The sequence below is a fragment of the Xiphophorus hellerii genome, chromosome 14, assembly GCF_003331165.1.
Source record: "Xiphophorus hellerii strain 12219 chromosome 14, Xiphophorus_hellerii-4.1, whole genome shotgun sequence".
Taxonomy (NCBI): Eukaryota; Metazoa; Chordata; class Actinopteri; order Cyprinodontiformes; family Poeciliidae; genus Xiphophorus; species Xiphophorus hellerii.
This window is the reverse complement of record NC_045685.1, coordinates 18,248,086-18,274,184: the sequence shown is the minus strand read 5'-3', so window position 1 is coordinate 18,274,184 and position 26,099 is coordinate 18,248,086. Positions and strand designations below refer to the sequence as shown.

General features: G+C 38.2%; 1 protein-coding gene across 1 annotated transcript in view; it reads left to right on the top strand.

The window, feature by feature from the left end:
• The first annotated feature begins 390 nt into the window (after nt 1-390).
• plcb3 (phospholipase C, beta 3 (phosphatidylinositol-specific)) overlaps nt 391-26,099 on the top strand; it is a 68,334-nt gene continuing 42,625 nt past the window's right edge. The window contains exons 1-2 of the mRNA XM_032583041.1: nt 391-921; nt 18,735-18,821. Coding sequence (XP_032438932.1) covers nt 823-921; nt 18,735-18,821 — 186 coding nt within the window. The 5' untranslated portion in view covers nt 391-822. The remainder of the gene's footprint in view (nt 922-18,734; nt 18,822-26,099) is intronic.

The window sequence follows — 26,099 nt, the reverse complement described above, 5'->3', positions numbered from 1 at the left end:
ACCTTTTATGTCTCATACTTTACTCTAAAATGACGTTTAAAAAATAATAAAAGTAACACTCTGCAGCTTCAACCATCTGAAACATTTACGTGACAAAAACAGACAAGTTAAGGAAGTTTGGAGAACTAACTGTTGGTCAAGACCGCTTTTTTGCACAATCTTGCACATTGCACAGCTGTTTCAGTCTCACGTCCTCATTGCTTTAACATTGTAGAGACACAAAGCAGCAGAGGAACTAATTTAAACACACCCATTTCACGCAAACTCCGACTCCCCTCTCGCTTCTCTCATTTCTCTGTCACTCAGCGCTATCTGACGCCGCCCTCCTCCTCTCCCTCTACAGCTCCTCTTTCAAAAAAACCTCTCTTTCTGTTTTTTTCCTCACAGAAAACATGCTGGTAGGAGAGGAGGAGGAGAGAAGAAGAAGAAACGCCTCAGAGGCGACAAGAGAGTAAGGAAGCGGGGAAAGTTGTGAGAGGCGACCAGATGGACCGGAGGAGGAAACGCGGGTCTCCAATGCGCTTTTAGGAGGGATCAATAAACAAATAGATGAATCAAAGCTGGTGATTGAAAGAAGACAGGGCGCGTCACCGCGGGTGCGTGGACGCGGACGTTAACAAGACAGCAGCGGCTGTGGGTCCCGTCTCCGTGTGGATCTGGCTCCTCATGCGCCGCGGCAACTTTTAAGGGGCCTCCGAGAGGAAAAAAGGAGGCGAAGAAGCTTTGGAGGAAGGAAGAAGCTGATCGATAAGCTCCCGGGGAGTCCCGCGAGCGCAAGCCGGGGTTTAAGGCGTTGGCACCCGGGCAGGGGAGTCCCTCGTCATGGCCGGGGCCAAGCCGGGAGTCCACGCGTTGCAGCTGAAACCCGTGATCGTCCACGAAGAGCTGAAGAAGGGGAGCAAGTTCATCAGATGGGAAGAGGTGAGGTGCTTTCTGCTGAATCTGCGCTTTCAAACGCATAAATTAGTGATCACCGTGTGTGTGTTTTTCATAACTAACAGCGCAGGTGTGCGTGGACCGTGTCCTGAACAGAGGAGCTCACTGTACTGAAAGTGTGTTAATGTGATACTCTGCCTTAAAGAAAGAGAAAGAAAGTCCCTTATAGTTGCCAGCAGAGTTTTAAATGCGCCGTTTTGTGTTGACTTCTAGTCGAGCCGGTTTTCCCTCACCTTTACGTAACTTCCCCCAACTTCTGCGTCCCCGGAGCACCTGTCTCAGCAGGACGCGTATGAGGGGCGTGGGGCAAATCACGCTCAGGATCTCACCTGAAAATATCATTAAGCTTTTTGGATGGTATTTTCGGAGTCTTTTCGTGCGTCCGCAGATGTGGACTTCTCTGTTTTACCTTCCGTGTGTTTATCTTCGTGTCTGGAAAGCCTGACACGCACCGTCAGTGTCAGCGAGTGACTGTTGCAGTCTTGGTGACTGGTCCGACCCATTAATGATTAACTCAGAGGCTCAAGCTGCAGGCTGCCTGCAAAGTGTTTGTCTCTGTGTTCAGTTGTGACCATAAACGTTTTGGCTCGGAGGGGAATGCTGCTCTATTTGCGCTCTGATTATGATCATGTCTCACAGATACATCAGGTTTGGTCACCTGCAGGAGTTCAAACCTGTCAGATTTAAATATGTACTGTCAGAAACTGAGCAGAACATGTTGTGTTAACGTTTTGGGTTCGACTGTCTTCCATGTTATTCATAACTTTTAACTTAAATATAATCATATTTTCAAAAAAAAAAAAGTTGTATCTGATTCAGGGCAGCGTTTAAATTTCTGTCACCTCCTCAGATTTTACAACATCATAATAATAATTGTAATCATGTTTTTTCCAACTTCAGAAAGTGAGTGTTTTGTATTTCCGTCTTAACAGACAGAAAGCTGATGTTCTGGAAAAAGAAGCAAAAATGCAGCATTAAAGTTTATGTTGTAAGTTTATAATTTGGAATAGAAACAGAGCAATTTGTGTGTTTCCTTCATAAGTTCAGAATTTGTTGCTTAAGAAATTCAACAAGTTCACCTAAAAGCTCCATTTGCTTGTCGGCTTGTAAATAAAATTTCACCACTTTAAAAGAACCTGCAGTGGTTTTTCCACCACTTTTAAAAGTTTGTAGTGTGGAGCATAATTTCTGTCACTTTAAAAGTTCGTAAAGTAAAACATACGGTTGTATTTCCGTCACTTTAAAAGTTCGTAAATTGGTCCATGTGGTTCTATCTCTAATTTAAAGTTCGCAGAGTGGAACATGCAGTAGATTATTTTAAAGTTTATAGAGTGGAAAATATTGTTGAATTTCCATTCCTGTTTAATAGTTTTCTGTGAGGAACGTCGGTTGTTTTCCGTCACTTTTTCACATGAAAATTAGTTAAATTTTGTCCCGTTAGCAGTTCAGATGATGAGAAAATGTTTCTATCATTTGGTCAGAAGTTGGGTAGTTTTCTGGAAGTGAAACTTTGTTTGGATTTCATCAATTTAAATGTTCAGAAAGTGAAAACGACGGTGATATCTCCGTCACTTTTTCAGACGTCCAGAGGCATTTCTGTCACTATGACAGCAGTTCAGAAAATGGACAGATGCTGATATTTAAATCATTTTTATCCCTTTGCTTGTATATTGTTGTCACTTTTTGAGCGCTGTCTGCTTGAAGCTTTGTCTCATCTCTGTAATACTGACCACAGACTAATGAACAGTAATGAACGGTGATCCAAATCTTAAAATAAAGGACGCGCTCAAGCTCAAGAAACCAATTTTGGATTTTTGTCTAGATGACATTAAATTTAATTTGATTTTCACTTGGTTCTTTTTGACAGCAACAATCTTACAAGCAAAAGCTTGGTCCAGATATTTTAACAAAGATTTAACCGAATTATAAGACAAAAAAGCACATTGTCGTGTCATCGTGTGCATCGTATCGTCTTCCAGAGAAGGGTTTTTACTTTCAACTGTGACTGAAATGTGCTTCTATACTTCCTTTGCTTCTCCAACTCTTCCAGTTTCTCTCGGAGGGAATTCACAGGAAATGCTTCTGCTGCTGATTAACTGTGTGAACGTTCAAAAACGCGTACAAAACGCCTCCCTGCCCGTCGTTTAGCGTCTCCGTTTCACTGCTTCATGTCCCTCTAAAGAGGCAGCAAACAGAGGAGAGGAAACAAAAGCACAATGCTCTTTACTCATGATTGTCACTATTTGTTGAAGCGCAGAAAAACAGCCAGACCTTGTGTGTTTTCACCAGGTCTTTTGATTATTTCTGGGGTTTTGGAGCATCTTTTTGTGTTTGTTGTCTGTTATTTTATTATAATTGTTTGATCACATGAATATGGCGCCTTCAGAAAGGATCAAACCGGACCTGTGGAGCTCCTCAGTTTGATTCTTGATCATTTTTCTTTCTTTTTTATTTTTATTTTTATGATTTCAAACAAGGAAATACACCAGCAAGTGTTCCTCATATTTATTCAAACGTGGTAAGCTAATTTACAAATAGAAACCCATGACATCATCATAGGTTTAATATCGCCAATAATTCAATGTTGTTTCTAAAAAAATCATCTTCAACTTCAATCTGAATTTTGTTTGTATTCATAAATATCCTTAAATAAAACAGCTCACATCTAGTAATTTTATATAAAGTACAATGTTGGCAAAAAACACATTTATTAAAATGAATAAATAAATAAATAAAAATCTTTGCCCTCTGTTTGCCTCCCAAAGAAATTGGCGCCCTGGGCTATTGCCCAGATCGGACCTTCCTATAGTCCAGATTACATCCTGTGTTCTCTGACAGGTAATCTATTAGATATTGGCACAAAGTTTGGTTATTTTGGTTTAGGGATTTGTTAAAATGTGATAAGAACTGGTGTCCAGACAAAGTGCCTTGGGGAACTCCTGTCTGTTTACATCTAGTCCTCTCAGTTTGTCTCCGTTTACATGGATCTGTTTCTTTAAACTTCAACTTTCTCTGATAATCTCAACTTTTGGTTGCATTTTCCCGTTTTTGGTTCTAATATTTTCTCTGTCTGTAAAATTCACTGCAGAGTTTCCCAACGGCCTTCAGGCTGTGAGACGAACAGAAAGACACCCTGACTCATGCAAGGACGGGGGAGGAGGAGCAGGAATGCATTCCAAATTGACTCTTTCTTTCGTGTTTTGGCTCGCGTACACATGTGCTCGTATGTGTTTGTGCACGCCTGGTCTTCGTTTCTTCTTTTTTTTTTTTTACTGGTTGTGTGTTGAATGACTTCCTGTTTGAACTTGTTGTGAGGCTCCAGAGCCAAACCATTTTTTCCCCTTGATTCTGTCGCGCTGCTCCAGCCCGGCCCAGTGCAGCCCGGCCGCAATTCAATTTAGGCAGATTCCGACTGGAATACAGTTAAAATTCCTCCCAAACAACCAATTAAGCGAGGCGCTTCAGACTGCTTGTCTGCAACGCAGCTTTAGAGATCCGTCAGTGATTTGGAAGTGAGGTTACGCTGCAGCTGAACTCTGGGATTTCTTTAATTTTAGCGAATTACTCAAGAAGCACAAAATTTTGCTTATTTTTTGTACAATAAAACTTTTCTACCGGTTTGTTTTTTTTTTTTTTTTTTGGTTTGACCAGATGAGAAAAGTTGTGTAACTGATTAGTTTATCCAGTTTAATGTAGTTACTTTAATCTGGACCTGCACTCACCGTCACATGGAATCACATGTTACCTTTTGGAAATCGGACATCCTTTTAACGTCCTGGCTTCTTTTCATATTCATGTTTAGCTAAATTAGGCATGGAGGACCATAAAAACATACATTTCAGGCTTGTAGGTTTTGTGGATACTGAATCAATCCTACAAGCCACGCTGCATTTCGCTTCAAACTTTAATTTTCAGCCAGAAATTATCCTCTTTTTCCTTTATGTCAGTATTTCTGTGTGAAACCAAACTGAAAAACATTCACTGTTTTCTCCAATATTTTAGGCTTTTGCTTTTCTAATTTCCATCATTCAGTCTGAAAGCCTCTTTTTCTTTTTTTTATATAAACAAGCCTGTTTTAGTGGTGCAGACACATGCGTAATCTGGGCCATTTTCTGTTTGTCTCTTAGCGGGTTTTAATCTAAATTACTTGGAGGTCTGCTCAGCTGCAGGGCAGATGGTAATGTAGCTTGTTAAACCCAGCTGCTACAAGTTTAGGTATGCTTTTCATTTTTTATTTCTTGCTTCTTTTGAAAGGATTACAGAGAAGATTGATATTCTCTCTTGTTTGTAAACAAGTAGCTACAATAGCTTGACATGGAGATCAAACACCAGGAAACTGCTGTGTGACATGAAAATGTGAAAAATGCTCAAAATGTCCACAGTGATCCAGTCTGAAATCAAAGCAGCCGCTTTTCTGAGTCTTGTCCAAGTGGAAAACTATTTAAATGCTGCTGTTTTAAAGGTTTACTGTAAATCTGGTTTGGGCTGAATATTTCCGCTGAAAGACAAACAAACAAATTGCATAACCTCCATTATAAAGATAAAGAGGAAACATTTTTACTTGGAATTTAGATGTGGAGCTGATTAGTGACCTATGGTCAATTGTTACCAAACAAAAACAGATTTGGTGATTTTGGTTTACTTTTAAGTTGATCTGAAGCTGTTATTAGCCTAAAAAGCTAATACACAAATTAGATCTTGATGCTCCCGTTAAATTTGTTGCTGAAATCCGATTATTTTATTTTTGTAGCATGTTTGCTCATACTGCTTATGAAATGAGGCGGCAATCAAACTTCTGTGTGAAAGATTTGACGTATTCCTGTCAATGTTTATCCTAAAGTATAGCATAAGCTAGCATTTTGCTACATTAGCTGTCATTAGTTTGTATCTCACTTTGTTTACAAAAAAAGACTTAAATCATAAAAAAAAACACAAACATGTTCAGTTCCTGGAGAGATCTTTCTTCATATAATTTTGAAAATCTGCTCTAATTCTGTTACCTAAAAAAGAACGGGAGCACAATCAATTTAGCAAAACTCAAATCATTTATTTTTGAAAAAGGTAGCTTAGCTTAGCAAAAAGCTAAACCTTCAAAAATGAGAAATTGCTTTACTCTGCGAAATAATTCATATTTTAAAATATATTAATTTATTGTGTTTACATAGACCTACAAATACTTACGCAAACTTTGGCAAAAGATTGATTTAGCTAAGTAGAAAAGAAAATATTACTATACAAAACATACAAAAAAAATCAACATAAATCAAAAACATACAAAAAAAATCAACATAAATAAATCAAAAACATACAAAAAAAACACTTTAAGGTCTATTTTTACAACCTATATGTTATTATCCCTTCATATCTGTGCTCTCTGCAGAAATGTTATTATAAATCATTTTGGTAGGAAATGCTACCAGGTAGCACTTCATGCCAAGGTTAACTTAGCTAACCTAGCTAAGCATAAACACCACAAAAGAAAATGTTAAATTCCCAGTAAGAGGGTTTTTTTCTTAAGTATAGAATTATGAGCCGTTAATTTTATTTCTAGCATGAAAATAATAAATATCGCTCCATCTTGGGTCAAACTTAGCAAAACTGAGTCTTTGGCTGCATGTGGTAGTGTTTGCAACCTGTGTGGTTCTAGTTCTAGTATCTCTTATCTGTTTTGCTTTCAGCCATTTTTCAGTGAACATTAGCATGAACAATCATGCAGAAATCATAAATCAGAGTTGAGCATGAATATTTCCTGAACAGAATGAAAAGACAAATTCCCTCCATGTTCAGACTTGTATTTCTGATTTTATTCTCATGCTTTGCCTATCGACTTGGCATCAGCATGATTATATCATGGCACACTATGTATTTTCACTCAAACTAAAGCCAGTATTTTTAGGTTTCCATTTTAAATGATATATTTTTATGCAAACTTGTCGGTATTTGTGGGATATTCCTGCTGGGGTTCAGTATGGATGATGTGTTGCATGTCGAAGCAACAAGTTCCGATGTTCAGAGATTAGAGCAAAGAAAAAAAGAAGAACGAAGAGAGAATGATGATGTGAATGTGTGACACCAAGTCTAGAAACGCTCCTGACATCTTGTCAGGTTGGTGAGAAACGAGCCCTGGATGCAGGGAGCGCGGGAGGTGAAAGGTCAACCACAGCCACATGTGAAGTGTGGTACTGACATCTGTGCTGTTGGGCTGTGGTAATAATTTGACCTCCATTCATTCCAGACTTTGCTGCTCATGTTTATCTGACAGCTAATCTCTTCCTCATTCATTATTCTGTCATTTCTTGCTCTGTCTTTTCCCCACTCGTTTGCTTCCTGCTAAATTTGTTTCTGGTCGAGCCTCTTTCTCTTGTTTTGTTTGAAAGAGTAGATGATTTAAAAACACCCAACCTAAAAAAGAAAAACACAATAATTTTTGACTTTTTTCTAAGAATTCTGACTTTAGACTCAAAATCAGAATTGTTTACATTGTTTATGGAGAGGATTTTAGTGTGGATAAATTCAACAAGTCAGAAGCTATTTTGTGATTATTTTCCTATACCAACAACATAATTGACATTCCCCTGAGGATGTTTGTTTATTTATTTTTGATTTTGACAGAATTCTGAGGTAAAAGTCTGAATTCAGAGAAAAGTCAAAATTCTGAAAAGAAGTCAGAATTTTGAGCTTAAACTCCGACTTCTGAATTTAAATCGTAAATTCTGAACCCGAAGTCCGAATTCTGCTTTTAAAATCCTGAAGTTCGAATAAAATTCATATTTTTACTTTATTCAACACATTTATCAAATGTATTAACTGTTGAATTAAGCAGAAGCTTATATCTTTTCTGTAATATTCTAATATATCATTTTGTCCTGTAGCGCACTGTCAGGGCCACCTTATGTTGGAGTTCAATTATTATTTGGAAGACACTAGAAGAGTTTATTCTATTTAATAGTGTTTTAAAGTCACTTATAACTCTGTTTTTTTTGCAACCAGAAGATACTTTTTCCTTTTCATTTGTTTTTTGTTTAGCTTGGACAAGCGACAAGCTTGCAGTCATGTAACCCTGTGATTGTACATTTCTGCAACTTATACTGATGTTAGGGAAGAGCTAATGTCACCTTAGATGCTCCTTTAGTATTTTATCTAGAAACCTTAGTTTTTAAAAATAATTTATAATATTTTTATGTTTTTGTCATCTTGAATAAATTGACATAGCCGTTGAAAGAAAGGAGGGAAAACATCGCTAAATGGTTTGTAGAAGACCTAAAAACATAAACTCAACTAAAATCTAAGCAGAAGATGAAACCACATTTGACAATAAGCCAAAACCTGACATTAAGTTCAAGCTTATGAATGAAAGACTTGTGTATACTCTTTATTTAGTTAATAAAGTTTCACATTTTCCATGTGCAAATGACAAGAAAGTAAATTATATTCCTAACAAAATAGACTTTTCCTGATAGTTTCAGGGTATAAGTTTTTTTTATGTAGATACAGACTAGCCCAGTCAGGCTAGCTGATTAGCATTTTGTTGGACTTTTTTGGGTGTAAATTAATCAGAAAAGTGGAAATTGCCTCTATACACACGGTTATTATTGATTGTGCAGAACATCTACAAATTAAGGGGTTCAACTGTAGAAAATACGGCCCGACCAGATGAAAGTTAAATGAGCGGAGTGAAGAAATAAAGTGTGCAGCACGTGCCAACGCAGGGAGAGCAGCAGCCAAAAGTACTCAGGGTGAACACAACCAGACCCAGCTAACAGAGATCTTATCGAGACTCGGCAAAAACTGCCGGTTATTTAGATTAATCACTATTTATCTGGTGCAATCACGATCGTCACCATGTGAGTCTCTTTCTGTTTGGCTCATTTCCACCTCTGCCGCCTTCGTCTCCTCCCTCTTTTCTCGGTGGAGTGTAAAGGTTACCGGCTGTCATCAACTTTCAGCAGATTGCCAAAGCAGCAGCTGAGCTATGCTCACGCAGATCTCACCGCCACCGAGCTCAGAGAGAGGCAGGGCGGACCAAAGGTGCACTTGAAACCGGCCACTTTTATCAGCTTCCACACTAATGGCTTTCTCCTGACTCACACACACTCGCAGGCAAATTAAAGCAATAAAAAAATGGCTGCACTGTTGGAAAGTAATGTGTGTATACTCATTTGTGTGACTGTTTCTGGTACAGTCACTGACTTGATGAAGACCTGTTTACGAGGACCAGACCAGAGGAACCCTCTTTTTAAGGGTTTAGAGGAATGGTGTGAATTAGGTTTGATTAAGGCAAATAATATGTTGGCAAAGATTGGGATTTTATACAAAAAATAACTTTTTGGATATTTTTGTGCTTCCATTTGGGTCTCAACTGCATCTAAAAACAGCCTAGGCACTTAAAAAAACACCCAGCCATTTTGTGGGAAATAAGTTAATGTTTCTGGTTTCTGGAAAACGAACTGTTTGATGGGAACTGCGCTGTTGCCTAGCAACCCAAGCTGAGCTCCAGCATGTTTGGTCAGCTGGTTTTACTGCTGTATGCTGTGTTTTGTTGTTGACTTACCATTCAGAAACCACTTGCGACATTCTTGTTGGTCGTGCAGGAGGCGCCGTTTCTGCTGTTCAAAGATGTATCTGTTTGCAATAAATCAATAGCTATACAAATATACAGTATGTGTACATATATCGCTATATATATATATCTGATCAATATCAAAAGATAATATGTCTTAGAATATTTAATATTCGATATGTAGAATATTTACTGAACTCTGATCCAGAACCGCACAGCATTCTGGGAGATGTAGGCAGAGGGAAGACATTAGCTGCTCAACCTCTCATGGCGAGCTAAGGAAGATGAGTGGCATTAACTCTTGGTTACCTAGCAACCTCTGTTAAAATAAATCTCTTTGGTTACCTAGCAACAACCTGTTGAGTAACTCGTGCAACAGCAGCTGCCTCAAAGTTGCTTAAAAATAAAAAACAAAGGCGCGAAGTAAAAACTGTGGATAAAACAGGAAATATCACGCCACCAGTTTGTCAGTATTTCAGATATTTAAAACAAAAAACTAATAAATAATCATCTATTCACTGAAATGAAACTCTTACATTGTAATAAGTTTTTCAGCCAAATTGTCCAGCCTTAGCTGGCGGCCATGTTCGAGTGTAAACATGCAGTTGGGAGGTGTGACCGGCAGCACCTTATTTGGATTTAAAGTGACAGGACGCCCTAAAACTGCTCATTCTGAAAGGAGCTCAAAATAAGAACTAAGCAGGATAAAATCTCATTATCCAAGAATGATATTGTGAAAAAATCTGATGACATGTTTTGTTTAGCCCATATATCTATCCTAATATGTTCAAGGAAGCAGGATAGGTCACCTTCAAGAAAAATGTTTGGATTAGGAATAAATGCACTTAGTAAAATGAATGGAAGTCGATACAATGTCCTTAAACGGGCAGGAAGACAAACTTGTGTGTCCTGGAAGGGTTGTGATTTTTCAAGAGGTGCTCGTTAGCTGGTCGGTGTACAACATCAGCCCCAGGGTGGTCTCTCCACTCCGTCTCTGGGTGTTTGACAGTGAAGACTAGTAATGAAGATGTTTGTCAGAGGGGGTCGGGACATTAGGACGGATGGAGGGTCCGGAGAGCCTCAAGAAGCCTTTAGGTAGTTTAAGACAGAAGAAATTGATGTAAATGTTTGCAAGCTGTGTGACATGAAAAGGCCAGTATGAGGAAGCAAAACTAGACTTCAGAAAGCTCCTACATGTGGCTGTTAATTAGGGAGTGGGCTCTGATTATAGACCCACCACCCACTGTCACAGAAACACACCATGGGGGTCATGCACAGTAAACAAGGTGTGGGAAGAGGCCATGTTCTATTGATTTTCTTGGACAGGTCTTTTCCTTAGTTTCAGAGGGAGCATCAAGCACAGTTTAGAAGTACACATAGGAAGCATTCACACCAGTTTAGTCCACTTCAATCAAACTCCGGTTGATTTGCCACAAAAGTCCAGTTTGTTGAATACGCAATTGAACTCTGATGCAGACACAAAAAGCGAACTCTGGTCTGCCTAAAAATTAAGATCTGGGTACTATTAAAGTGAACTCTGGTTCGGTGTGAATGTGTATCTGAACGCCAAGAGGACCAGAGACCGCTCCAAAAGCGGGAAGTGGACTATAGCCCAGGAAATTCTGGGTAAATGCAACCAAAATGAACGTGAGAATCTAGAGAATAGTCTTTTACCAACAACAAAAAATAAATCCTATAGCTGCTAAAATCTGACGCCACTCGATTTTTGTTGCCATTTCATAAGGAAGGAAGTTGAAGGAAGACTTGAATCGTAATGCCACAGTCAGTTTAGCTGTTTTGTCAACATTTTAACTGGACAAATAATTCCAGATTTCCTGCATATCGCTTTGTAAAACAACAACATATACAGCAGTGATTGTGTGCGACTACTGTACTGGCAGTTCACTGGGGAGACCAGAACACTGTTCTGTTTACGGGAGGCCAACACACCTGGAAAAAATCAAAATAAAACAACTAAAGTAGATAGTTGAATAAATACAGATTTAATTTTGTTTAGCAGCTGATAATAAACATGTTCACAGTAATTTTTATAAAGGTTTTTAATAATGAAACAACAAATCAGACTTTTGTGACCTGTGAGTACTTCAAACTTGACAACATTGGCCTAATGTAGTTAAACATTTGGATGTCCCTGACATAGAAATATTATTTGCAGATATTCAGTGCTGCAGACAGTGGAAACTCATACTTGGTGACAGTTGTGTAAAATAGTGTTTTTAAAGATTCACTCTGTAATTACACGCAATTAAATACAAAACTGAAAAATGAATTCCTAATTTAATAAAATTCCAAATAATTGGTTTATGTCCAATAATCAATTTAAGACACGCTAAATGTTTTAAGTTGTAATCAAGCAAAAATAATCATGTTTAACCAAATTAACAAACTAAAAATCATTTACATAGCATTTTGGTGATATAAGGAAGTATTGAATGACACTTTTGGATATTCCGATTGAAAACCATCACAAGCAAACAACTGTTGGCTGTAACGTATGTAAAACCGTCCCAGATATCATGCAAAATTGAATCCAAACACAATGATGTGTGTATGCCATAATTTGGATACATGTAATTTTATCCCCCAACCAGTTCTTACCAGAACTTAGTCCAGACATAATAAGGATCAAGTCCATACATCCCACATCTGAGTGTGAGCAATGCTTTTGACTTTGTTCCAACTGGAAATTTGTGACCAACTGGTTGAAAACGGAGTGAATGGAGAACCATTGCAAACACAACATCCAATAACCAAACTGCTGGACAACATGTAAAATACTGTAGGTAATTATCAATAAATGACAACAATTTATAATAGTGTACTAAAAAATAAATAAATAATAAAAATAACATAAATAATAATGTATAATAATAAATAAGGCACTAAAGTCCGAAGATATTTTGCTAAAACGTCACATTTTAAGCTTGGATTTAATTAACTGTTACACTTTCCGTACTATAAGGGTGCATTCACACCAGCCTGTTTACTTTAATCCAACTCTAGTTTGTTTGCCTAAAAAGTCCAGATCATTTGGGGAGGTGTGAATGCGTAATCAAACTCTAGTGCCAACCAAAAGAGCTAACTTTGCTCCGCCTATAAACCTAGGTCTTGATTCGATAAAAGTGAACTCTGGTGGGGTTTCAAATGCAGCATGAATCCCAAATGAACTGGAGACCGCTAGAAAAGCAAGAAATGGATTGTACCGCAGGGCATTCTGGGTAAGTACAAGAAAAACAAATGTAAAAACTCTAGCAGGAGAAATAACTTGTGGTCTTTTGCTAATGACAAAATAGAAATGCTTCAACTGCTAATATCTGACGCTACTCCATTTTTTTTCTTACATTTTGTGAAGAAGAAAGTTGTGCTCAGTGTCTTCTGAGGTTTTCATGTCGTTTCCATCAGTTTTTCTTGGTGCAGCGCCACCACAGGCAAGGAGGGGAACAAGTTTTTCAATAGTTTGGCACAGTGCAGTGTGAAAGCGAACCGCAGCAGCTGGAAATGTAACAAATGTTGCAGTTTTGGTGCCTAATCAAACCGCATCTACTGGACTATCTCTGTTACTTACAGTTTTAAATCTCTGTGCTGCTTTTGTGCTCCATCGTTTCTGCTCACATCATCTTTTTATTTAAAAAATAGATATTTCTCCAACTTGGAGGCCAATCGAGGAGTTGTTGCACCCTTATTTAAAATATTTTTGATCACAAAAGTGTCTGCAATCTGCAGTTGAAACTGAATAAAAAGTGGTTTGTTTTGGGGAAGTAAATCTGTCTCACATTAAGCTAAACTCAAATTGGATTAAAATTGCATTTTTCTTGTAATACTCCAATTTGCTGTCAGTGCCCAAGTGAAGCATTTTGATTTCCTGCACATGCATTTAATAGAAAGCAAAGTTCTGTCAGCAATTATGACGTGGAGTTACTCTGGACAGCTAGCAGTGCTTTTAGCTCAGTTCTGTTGTCTTTAAAGCTTTAGCTCAGTATGCAAAAAGATAAACAAACATGACTGTGAGTCACTCAAAGAGGAGCGCCGCTCCAACGTTTTCGGCTTCCCATCGCCGTCTGAAGGGATCCTCTGACATGAGGTCAGAGCCTTAAGAGGGTAATCACAGATTTGGGACCGTATGGCTCCCCGGTTGTCCCAGTGAATAAACGGAGGTCAGGAGTTCAGTCATTTATAGAGCAGAGTTCACCTTTCATCCCAGTTACGCTCATGTTACTCTGTCAGGGGGGGTTATGTGAAGACAGACCAGAATTTCCTTCTGGTTTTTGCTTCAGAAGGAGATTTGATGTCTTGTTTGTAGCAAATGATTCCCTTTTTTAAAGAGGAAAATTGTTGCTGCTTAGTGCAGCTTTATGATGTTTTCGAAAATCACCAGGGTTATTCTTATTGCTCTTCTAACTCGGGAATCTGTTACAAGTCACAGAGCATTTTATAACGTTTTAGTGCCTTTTTATCAAGTTTTTTCTTTTCCTCTCTTTCTTTCTTAAAATGGAAATTAATGGAAATTGGCTTTTCTTTCAACCATCCTGTCTGTGAGTTGTATGGCTATTAGGGCCAGACTACAAGAATTTTAACTTAATCACAAAAGTACAGTCACAATATTAGCAGAATAAAGACACAAACTTAAAATTTAGTGAAAAAAGTCTTAATGAAAAAAAGCTTAGTTATGATCTGACATGAGCAGCTCAGTTTGTGTGATTTTTTTTCTTCTTCTTCTAAATAGGATCATTTGTTTGTTTAATTGAATCAAGGTCCTTCTACTGATATAACTTCACAAGATGCTCAACATTTCTCATTTTATTTTTTTATTTCTTGTGTTTTAGTTTTCATAAAATTACTACTTCATTCTCCTAATATTATGACTGTGTTCTTGTAATTTTATGACATTATAAAAATCATAGCTTGGCCCTAGTATTCTGTCAGAGTTGACCTGATTTCAAAGTCCAAATAAATAGAAGCTGTAAAACACACTTGTCAACCAAGATGGCCACCGTGAGCACGTTGACATCACTCTGAACTATGGAAAATCCAGTCAAGGAAAATCCAGACTTTCCAAAAATTAAATCTTTAAAAGCCAAAATTTTGATTTATCGATAAAGTCAATTCTATTTCCCAGTCCTACAACTATTTCTGTTCAATTATTTTCATGCTTGTGGTTTTTATGTTAATAAAATGAAATTTAGCACAGTGGAGATTGATCACTGCCAGCAAAAACTAATTTGAAACTATTACATTCTAGCGTCTGCTTCAGTTCTGACCAGCATTATTACTCTAATGCATATTTATCTAAAGAACTGTGCAGTCATGATGCTTTTCAGTTGTTGTTTTTTCGTTTGCTCAGGTATCTGAACAATTAAAAAGCTTCTGAAAACAAATCTCTTCAAACAGACTTTCTGCACTGGTTTAGTGTGAAAAACTGGTTTTTACTGGTAGGATTACTTGTGTATTGTTTCAGTTGCTAGACGGCTTTTATACTGTGTTTTTAGAACTCCATCCATCCATCCAGCCATTTTCTTACACGCTTGTCCCTATTGGGGTCAGGAGGTGCTGGTGTCTATCTCCAGCTAACGTTCCGGGCGAGAGGCGGGTTCACCCTGGACAGGTCGCCAGTCTGCCGCAGGGCAACACAGAGACAGACAGAACAAACAACCATGCACACACACACCTAGGGAGAATTTAGAGAGACCAATTTACCTAATAGTCATGTTTTTGGACTGTGGGAGGAAGCCGGAGTACCCGGAGAGAACCCACGCATACACAGGGAGAACATACAAACTCCATGCAGAAAGACCCCGGGCCAGGAATCGAACCCAGGACCTTCTTGCTGCAAGACAACAGTGCTACCAACTGCACCACTGTGTAGCCCAAGAGTTTTTAGAACTCTTTCTGTTTTATTTTTGATCCAGTTACTTGTAATTCATCATGCTAGACTTGTTTATATACCACCTGTGGAGCATTTTGGTGCATCTGGAATAGTTTTTAAAGTGTTTAAATGGCATGAAGTGATTATGAGGGTCATAATGCAGCTATCAAAACATTGTGCCAAGAATACACTTCAAGTTAAATCCACATATGATATAAATTGACACAAAGACTTAAAAATTGTGTGGATAGAGTGAAAAGTCCTCCATATTTACTTGTTTACTTTAACAAAGATACCAGCGTTTCATATATAGACATGTTTTTGTAGTTAAGTGCTCACTTGGTCTGTTTTTGCCAAGAAAGCAATTAGTGATCGTGCAAAATTTCAAGATGATATGATTGAAGACACCACATGATCATCAATATATGCGAGTACATTCCTACTTAGGGTGGGGATAGAACTCAACCATCAGGGAAACTAAAGTTTTAAATTACTCATCAAGGTTAAAAGATTAATGTTTGATAGTTTATCTTTCATATTTTAAGGTTTTTTGGCTCTAAAACATGATTATTTGTGCTCTTTAAGGCATCCAATTATACTGGTATACAACATTATGGGGATTATCAATTTAGGAGTGATGTACAAATCTGAAACATTTAAAATACTGCTTTTTTAGTTTATTCACATTGAACTGAGATGCCCCGTCAGGTTTTATTCTGTTTTTCTGACTTTGTTTCTTCTTTTTCAACCTTTTTCTTTTCCCTCCCATCCTCCTTTCCGTCTTTCCCCATCTGGTTTTCATCCTCCCTCTCTTCCTCTCATCCTTCTGCCAATCCAAACCTTTGCCCTGTTTTATCTTTAGCCACCCTTGGAGCCTAAAGTGAAGGTACGTTCTTAGTCATAATAGCTAATAATTATACAGCACTTAAGGTTTTATGACTAGCTTCATATTGAGAGTGATTGCCTAAAACCTTGGCACACCTTGACACTGGTATTACTATTATAAATAGTAATTTTAGAGTCGTATAAAGATGTGGTTTGTTTTTGCTTCATTCTCAATTTTGTTTCTTGAAATTATTTCATGATTTTCATGCTTGAATACCTAACATTTAGCTATTCCAGATTACATTTTCGTGTTTTTGTTAAATTTCCACCATTATTGCTGCTCTTTTTCTAGCTGCTTGTGTAACCCCTTTTACATCTCAGCTCCGGTAGGTCGACTATTTCACGGCAGACACACTCAGGTTCACTGTATTTATTCTAACAAAAGACGAAATCAAGATGGTGGCTAACTTTAATCCAGAAGCTTCTGCCCAACAGTTAACGGACAGCCACAGAAAAAAGGGGGAGGAGCTGTCGGTTATCGGTTGCTACGGTAACCACCAACTGCCAAGAGCAGCGTGACGGAACTTAACACACCAATAAATGTCTGGAGAAACAACTTCTTCACTAAATAAAGTACATTTGAGGAATAAATAAACTAAATTTTGACATTCTTCATGTGTATAATGTTTTAGCTACAGTAATAATGCTACAGTAGTAGTGACTGGTGTCCCTGAGACATCCGTCACTTTAAAAACAATCTGCGTCGTCGCTGTTTCCCGCCATGTCTGGACTGTCTAATTGTCTGAGTGTAACTGATGAGCCAGAGCCTTTCTCTCTCACTCTCTCTGTGTGTGTGTGTGTGTGTGTGTGTGGTCTGTTGTATGACTCCATAATGATGATGCCATTGACATGTTGATTTGGGTTCCTATGCCGTCATTATGCTGAATATGAATGAGACCTTCAAGCTGGCTGAGGACCAAAACAAACGTTGCTCAGCATAAACGCATGACACCACAACCGATGTCACCGCTGCTCCACGTGTCGTTTCAGTCACTATTTATCCATCAAATTACTGTTTTTAAATTTAACTTGATTCCTCAAGTTAAATTGAGGAATCAATTTAACTTGAGGAATATCAAATATCAAATATTTGAAGAATATCAAATAAGATTGATATTCTTCTCTTTTACTTGTTAGAAATAAATGCGACAATCTGTGCTGCTTTGAATATTTATGCTTCTGTTGGTTTAAATGTCAGTAAAAATTGTGAGTGAAGTTGCTTCCCACATTGGCCTTCTTCAAATTAAACACAATTGGTGTCAAATGTTTGTGCAGCACAAATGTTTGTTTGTGCTGCTATCATTTAAAATGTATTAATAAATGTTTACAAAGGTCACCAAAGATCAAACAGCCTGTCCACATCTACAGAATAAAACAAAACATGGTGTCAATTGTTAGAGATTTTTTGGTATTAATAAACTCTGCTACGTTTGAGCAGCAAATGTTTTTATTTCTGTCGTTATTTTTAAGATGAAAAAAAACAAAAAAACAGAGGTCACCAAAGACCAACCTGCCAATTCAACCCACAATAAAAAAATCAAACTAAATTTATATAAATTAATTATGCTTCGCTGGTGCAGCTAAAATATTTGCCTGATTTAGTAAAACCCTGAATCAGATCGTAAAATCAAACTAAACCTTTGCTGTCTCAGGTCACCAGTGTCATTTCTCATTACTTTTATTTATTTACTTTGTAAAAAGATTTCTAAGAAATGTCTTCATTCATTCATTCAGTATTTGGTAGAACTGCCTTTTCTTGGTTTTCTATTATTAATAAAATTGCAAAAATCTCAAACTTTTTTTCTAAGTAATCATTGTAAGGTATTTGTGTAGAATTTTGAGAAAAAATAAATTAATTCAAGTTCTGATAAGTGTTTACAAACGTATAGAAACGTATGGAGTTAGTCGCTGCTTCAACCAGGATTTGTTAGCACCAGCTACTCTACGTTGTTTATGAACATGATTAAAATTGTTTAAAAAAATTCAAATAGATTAAAATTGCTCAAACAGTTTTAATCAGTAATGGGTTTTTATGTTCCCACATTTTTCTACTTTCTAGTAGAAAAAAGTTGGCTAATTGATTTCATTGAAATTAATTTTACCAATAACTAAACTAAATCCTCTAAAATTTAAGTACATTAAGCGATGCTTTGTTAAGTAATCTTTTAGCTGCGCTTTAGTTTTATGATTGTCTTATGTTATCAGGTTCAGCAACTACAATCTGTTAGGAAAATTAGCTGATATTTTATGACTGCTACTTAAATATTAGAGATGCAAATGTAATGCACAGTTTTGCTCTATAAAAAATTTAGATTTTCTGAAACTTAATTCTCTAAACCAAGTAACGGCAAAAGAAATGGCATCCACAACCTAAAACAAACCTTTTAAATGTCCATTTGTTAAACCAGGAGCTGTTTTTGTGCTTTGTTTTATATTTGCAGCTTTAACGTCTCGTTTTCTGTCCTCTAGGATTCCACCAACGCTACACCCGTCCTGGGGACCCTGAAAGTCGACGAAAATGGGTTTTACCTGACGTGGATAGCAGGGGGCCAACAGGTAAGACAAATGCAGAGAAAAGCCCTCAAGCGTTGGTTTGAGACTGAAAAGGAAATAATTTTTTTTGCTATCTGAGGAAACAGAAATGGACCTCGATGTGTTTTTAATGTCCTAATATGAGTGAGAACATTTACTTGTCCACTTCAACACCGCTGTATGGGGAAATAGACCGACTTTCTCTGTTTTGTTTTATGTTTTTTAGCTGCTTCTCCTCCTCTGAGCTCCTATAAAGTCTCATTTTGTGGTTTTCCTGTCCATTAGCTCCATCAAAATTGGTCTGTTCAATTTGTGGTGGGTTTCGTGTTTGTCTTCTTCTCTTTCCTGCCGCCTAGTCCCCGATGTAGTTGTGGTCTTTATCAGTCTCGTCTCTTTTGCTCCATCATCACCACTTCCGCACATCCGTCCTCCCCTTCATATCTTTGGTTGGCTGCGTTTGTGTCTCCATTAGTGCCGTTATATTAGATTAGACATTTTGGGCATTTAGCTAATTGGTCGGATGCAATAAGCAGCGGGCTGGTAGGATGCTGCGTTTCCAGATTTTAGTTGCGATTGTGTTCCACAGTATTGCAGATGTGCTTAATCATAATTGGGGTAATTTTTTTTTTTTTTTTTTTTTTTTTTTTAAACTTTATTTTTATTCAATTTTTAAACATACAATTACATACAATCGAACATGAGGGCAAGGGCAGGTGGTATGTATTCACACTGATGGGCATTACAATGTTACAGACATTTCACTGTTTAAAATCACAAATGGAAAGTAGCAAGGAAAACTCCCAGGTGTCTGTCCGAGTAGTGTGGAGTCACAGACGTCATCTGTTACACACCTTTGGCAATAAAATGATCCCATTTTTCCCAGAGTTTCTCTCCTTTCTCCTTCTTGAGCCGTATTGTAAAAGTCAACATTTCCATATCGTGGATCAGGTTTATAATATTCACAAGAAGCTTCAGAGTTGGAGGTCTGGGTTGGAGCCAACATTTAGTAATCGCTTTCTTGCTCGCAATCAAAAGTATCTTCAGCAAGTATGCTTCCCCATTACTGAGTCCCTCAGGAAGTATTCCGAGGTACATAACGGAAAACGAAAAGGCTAAAGTTATACCCAGGATTTCATAGATTACTCGATTAACATCCTTCCAGAAAGTCTTCAACACAGGACAATCCCAAAAAATATGAAAGCAGCCCGCAGAAACCACACCGCACTCCCTCCAGCAACAGAGCTGTGAACCACCCAGCTTTGATCTCTGGTTTGGTGTAATAAAAAATCTGATTAGGTTCTTCCAGCCGAAATCGCGCCATGTTAAGGAATTTGTGGTAGATAGAGTGTTTCTCCAAATATGCATCCAAGCCTCAGGTAAAATTATTACGTCTGCTTCCTTTTCCCATCGTTGTCTAATATAATTAGTTGAGTTCTTATTCATAGATGTTAAGTTTCTGTAACATTTGCCGATGGTGCCTTTTGTATTTTTGCCAGCATATGAATCTATAAATCTTTGTAATATTCCTGGCTCTGTATCCAGGTCAGGGGTTTTGATTTCCTTCCTAAAGAAACTTCGGACCTGCAAATAACGGTAGAAATCTTCTCTGCCCATCTCATAAGTCCGGCACAAATCCTCAAATTTTACCAACTCCCCATTTTTAATTATCTTACATAATGCGGTGACTCCCTGTTTCGCCCATCTTCTATATTTGTGGTCTATCGATGCTGGGAGAAAACGCGGGTGGTACGCAGGCCAACTCAATACTCCTATCTGTTTGTGGAGATTAAACTTTTTAACCACCTCTGCCCACTTTTTCAACGAGACATTCAAACATAAATTTTGTAGTTGGTATACCTGGGGCAGCCCATCCAGGCATCCCAGAACAGACTGTATGGGAAAGTCCAACAAAGAAAGCTCAATGTCTTTCCATTTAGCCTCATAGGCTGGATTACACCAGTACACCAGAGGTTTAATCTGGGCAGACATATAATAATCCACCAGGCAAGGCAGGCCCATCCCGCCCTGATCCCCAGGCAGCTGCAGTGTCGAGTATCTTACTCTTGGCCTTTTATTGCTCCATATAAACCTTGAAAAATGTTTATCCCACTCCCTAAATTGTTTTGCTGGAACCTCTACTGGAAGTGCTGCAAATATGTACAATAGTCTTGGAAGAACATTTATCTTTATTGTTCGGATTCTGCTGCCGAAGTCAAGGGGAAGCAGGCTCCACCTGTCCAGGTCCTCATATATTTTCTTATTTATTCGTTTATAATTAATTTCATATAATTGAGCCAAATTTTTTGTTAGTATAACACCCAAATACTCTATTTGTAGTTGATGCCAATTGAATTGATAACTATTTATTAACTGTTTTGATGGGACAAAATGGAAGGTCAAAATTTGAGTCTTTTGTATGTTGAGTTTATAACCTGAGAGTCTGCCATATGTTTCCAGAATGTTCATAAGTGATGGAATACCAGATTCAGGGTTTTTAATTACTACTAGAACATCATCCGCATACAAGCATATTTTGTTTTCCACATTCCCTATTGTCACCCCCTCCAACCCAGACTCCTCTCTAATAACTTGAGCCAGTGGTTCGATAAAAAGATTAAAGAGTAGTGGGCTTAATGGGCAGCCCTGCCTACATCCTCGTTGTAATGTTATATGATTCGAAAGGCTTCCATTAATTTTAATTCTTGCTTTTGGCGAAGTATACATATTTTTTATACATTGAATAAATTTATCACAAAACCCAAATCTTTTCATTACTTCAAACAAAAACTCCCACCCTACCGTATCATATGCCTTCTCTGCATCTAAGCTGAGAAGGACTGCACTTGATTTTTCTTTAACTATATGATCAATAACATGAACGGCTCTTCTTATACTGTCATGCGTTTGTCTATTACCAATGAAGCCCGTCTGATCCTCATCTATCAGGAAAGGCATCAGGATACTTAATCTCTTAGCTAATATTGCAGCATATAGTTTGTAGTCTATATTTAAAACACTAATTGGTCTATACCCTTTAGGATCCGTTTTGTCTTTCCCCACCTTTGGTATGACCGATATAAACGCTTCTCGCCATGATGGCGGGAGAGCGCCCCCTGCCAGGGTGTAATTGAAGGAAGCCTTTAATAGTGGGAGAACAGATTCCTTCATGGCCTTATACCACTCAGGAGGGAACCCATCACAGCCCGGTGATTTGCTGGCCTTAAGATTTGATATCCCACGGTCAACTTCCTCAGCTGATATTTCTGCCATTAACTTGTCATTTTGGTTTTTTCCCAGAGATGGAAGATCCAAGGAGTTAAGAAATATTTGAATTGTTTGATTATCCATTTTGTCCGGCTGTGTGTACAGAGCTGCATAATACCCTTCGAATGATCTCTGAATTTCGTCAAGTTTATTAGTTATTTTGTTAGTTTTTGGGTTCCGAACTTTATAAATTGTGTTTTCCACCTGTTGTTTCCTAAGCCTCCATGAGAGCACCTTAGCAGCTTTAGGCCCTGCCTCATAGTACCTTTGCCTCATATATTTAAGTTTTTTTTCAATATCCTCACTCAAAATTTTGTGAATCTCCTGCTTAATAGGCCTCATTTGTTCTAGTAAGGAGGAGCATTTGTTAATCGAATGCAGTTGCTCCAGTCTTTTTAAATTTTTCTGTAAGTCCGTTAGTTTTTTCTCTCTAATCTTCTTCAAGTTAGCACATTTTGCAATTATTTTACCCCTAATATAGGCTTTAGCCGCATCCCACAGAATTGTAGGGCTAACTGTCCCATTATCATTAAATTCTAAGTAACTTTTAAGCTCCTCTTTCATTTCTGTTTTGAATGCAGTACTATTTAATAAACTTGTGTTGAGCCTCCATAAAGTGTTTTTAGGATTTCTAGTTAAATTAATTTTCATATTTAACCCAGAGTGATCAGAAATGTCTCTTTGGCCTATTATACAATCTTTCACTCTGTGAAGGTCCCTATTGAACATAAAAAAATAATCAATTCTAGTATGTATGTTATGCCTATTAGAGTAAAAAGTAAATCCACGGTCATGTTTATGGAAGTATCTCCATATATCTGTGAGTCCCAATTCCTGAAGGATTTTATTGAGTTGTTTTTCTAAGTGAGTCTTTCTTCTCTCTCTGCTAGTTGTATCCATTTTTGGGTTTAGGAGTAAATTAAAATCGCCTGCACATATACATGTGCCGTCTGCTTCTGCGGCCACAAGACTAAATACCTCCTTAAAGAAATCTATACTACTACCGGGGGGAGCATATATATTACACAGGGTGATCTTTTCCTGTTCCAACTTCCCCTTTAACAACACAAATCTGCCTTCTTTATCTTTATGTTCTGAAATAAAATCAAATCTGATGTTGTTTGATATAAGAATGGCTACCCCTCTTTTTTTCCCTGATCTGTGAGAAGCAAAATATGTTTTTCTATACCCCATTTTCTTTATTTTCTCATGTTCTTCATTTGACAAATGTGTTTCCTGTAAGAAACCAATGCCAACCTGCTCTCGTTTAAGCTTTGAAATGATCTTGCTTCTTTTAATGGGATTTTTTATACCATTCACATTCAGCGTCTGTATATTATAGCACTGCATATTCTCTAGACACCAATATGTTTTTTTCCACCTGCATGACAACACTCCTAGCCCTCAGAACACACAAAGAACAGAAATACATAATAACAGAACTTGTCATAACAATGAACAGGTCTTCCAAATAGGAGGGTCCCTTATTCCTCTTAATGTAGGGGGAAGTGCCACTAAGTGGGGCCCCTGCCTAGTTGCCTACTTAAAGGAAGGAAACTGAAAAAAACTAATTTAAGAGTCACCTGCATCGGTTCTTCATTACTCCAATTATGAAGGGGGGGGGGGGTCACAGTCCTCACCATACTCCTGCGCAGAGACAGCCACCCCGTGACACACTGGTACTAATCAGATGGTCTGCTTCTCTCGCTGCAAGATGATCGATTGTTTCTTCGGTGGGGGTAAGGAAGATTATTCCACCATAGCAACGTCCTCTCCACCTGGCCGCTGAAACACTTTCAGCTTTTCCCGTGCGCTCTCTCGCAGGCCAGGCGCGCTCCCAACGCGTCGCGGTCCCACTATATCCGTTGACAGAAGATTGTTGATCGCCTCCGCTGTGATGACTTTGGACCTGTTTGCAGACACCGGTCCCACTGTGAATCCACGTCTTCTTAGGTCCAGCGCAGCCTCCTCCGCGCTGCTGTAGATGACCATGCCGGAGTCAAAGTGCACACGCATTTTAGCCATCGGGGTTTGGAACCGGATAGCGTTTTCTTTGAGTGCTTTCTTAACCGGAGCATACTCTCTCCTCTTCAGTTGTATGTTTTCAGCATAATCGTGGTCGAAGAATATGCGTTTTTCTTGTATATATATAGGCTTCTTCCACGCCGCGCGGAGAATTTGTTCTTTAACGTTAAATTTCAGGAAGCGCACCACTGTGGACCGAGGTGGAGCCCCCGCTGGAGGCTGCGCACCCAGCGCTCTGTGGGCTCTCTCTATCCCCAGATTCTTCTCACTGCCTAGATCCAAACTGTCCCCGAGTTCAGTTTTAAGCATGTTTTCCACGTACCTCTGCATTGAGGTACCTTCTGCATTTTCAGGGATGCCATATACCCGCAAATTATTCCGGCGTGAGCGTCCTTCCAAATCCGTGATCTTCTCCCGAAGTAATTTCTGGTCATTTAGCAGCTGGACGATAGCATCTCTCACTCCAATGTCCCATCTCTCTTTCTCTGCCATGCTCTTCTCCATTTCTCCAAGACGCTTACCCATCTCCTCGGTCTTGTTGATAGCGGCGCTAACCCGTTGATTTATTTCGTTTGTCAGCTCGTTCAATAGGACTTTAATTTCCTCCTTTAAGCTCGTTCTCACTTGCGCTAACTCCTTCTTCATTTCTGATTTGAGGTCCCGCATGCCCTCCGCCATTACTTCACTCACCACCTTTCTTAGTGAACTAATTGTAGCAGGCAAGGCCTCATCCGCCATCTTATCTCCTTCCTCGACCGCGTGTGCTCCGCAGGCTTTGCTTTCGTGTCGCATTTCAGAGTTCCGAGACTGGACTCGTCCCTTCTTGTTTTTATCCCCACTCATTCTTCTTGAGAGAGAGTAACTTTTAACACGCTAAACCTTGGATTAGGGGGGGTTTTATATCTAGCGACGCAGGACCTCTTTTCTATGCTGCCACACTGTTCGCCATGACACCGGAAGCATAATTGGGGTAATTTTGATGAACTACTGTAGTTTATTGTAAGGAATTATTTTTGGCCTTGTTGTTTATTTTATTCACTTCCGTTAGATAGAAAAAGCACCTTTGCCGTAATACAAGGTTCTAAATGTATCATTTAATCATTACAAACTGAACAAAATTTTAGTTTACTTTCAGAAATAGGTAAAAGTGGATAGTGGTCTGACTTTTTTTTGGGACATTTTTAGCATTTGGATTGGATAAAATGTTGGAAAATGTAATAATTTTGGAAAATTTAAGAATAAAATTTTATATTTTTAAATTGCATTAAGTCATTCAGTGATTTTTCATAAAAAAGTTGCTCCTTAAAGTTGAAGTATGTCACTTTAAAAAGAAGAAAACAGTTTTTTGTTTTTTTTAGTAAAAATAATCACCACATTGTGACAGTATGGGACAGATAATCTGTGAAAAGATTAGTCTCCTCCACCTCCTTCTGGAGCTGCTATTGTCTGAAGAAATGAACAAAAACAACCAATCAGAGCCAGGAGGCGGGTCTTAGCGTTGTCAATTAATCTCATAAATGAGATGCTAAATATGCTAATGGCAGAAAAACAACTCACCGTTACACAAAAACTGTTTATCCTTTGTCACTGGTGGACATTTTAGTGAGCAGTGCGCACACAGGCATGAATGACAGCACTAAGACCCGCCTTCTGGCTCTGATTGGTTGTTTCGCGATAGCATGAGGAAAAGGCATAGGAGCTTTATTTTTTTCACAGATTATCTATTTTCTAATATTCTGTCACTACATGGTGACAGATTCAACAAATATGTAAAAAAAAAAATGTTTTTTCTAAAAGTTAGATTTAACTTTTTAAATAGTTGTTCTGTAAATCAGATGTGAAAAACTGCTCAAATTAAATGCAGATGATGGAAGAAGTGAGGTTATTGCTGTTTCATGCAGACTTTCTCTCTCTTTTGATTATATAAAGTGATTTCAGATAAAAGCTGTGAAGCGGTCATGTGGTATTTTGACACAATATTCAACCTGAGTTTGGTTTGAAGTGGTATCTGCA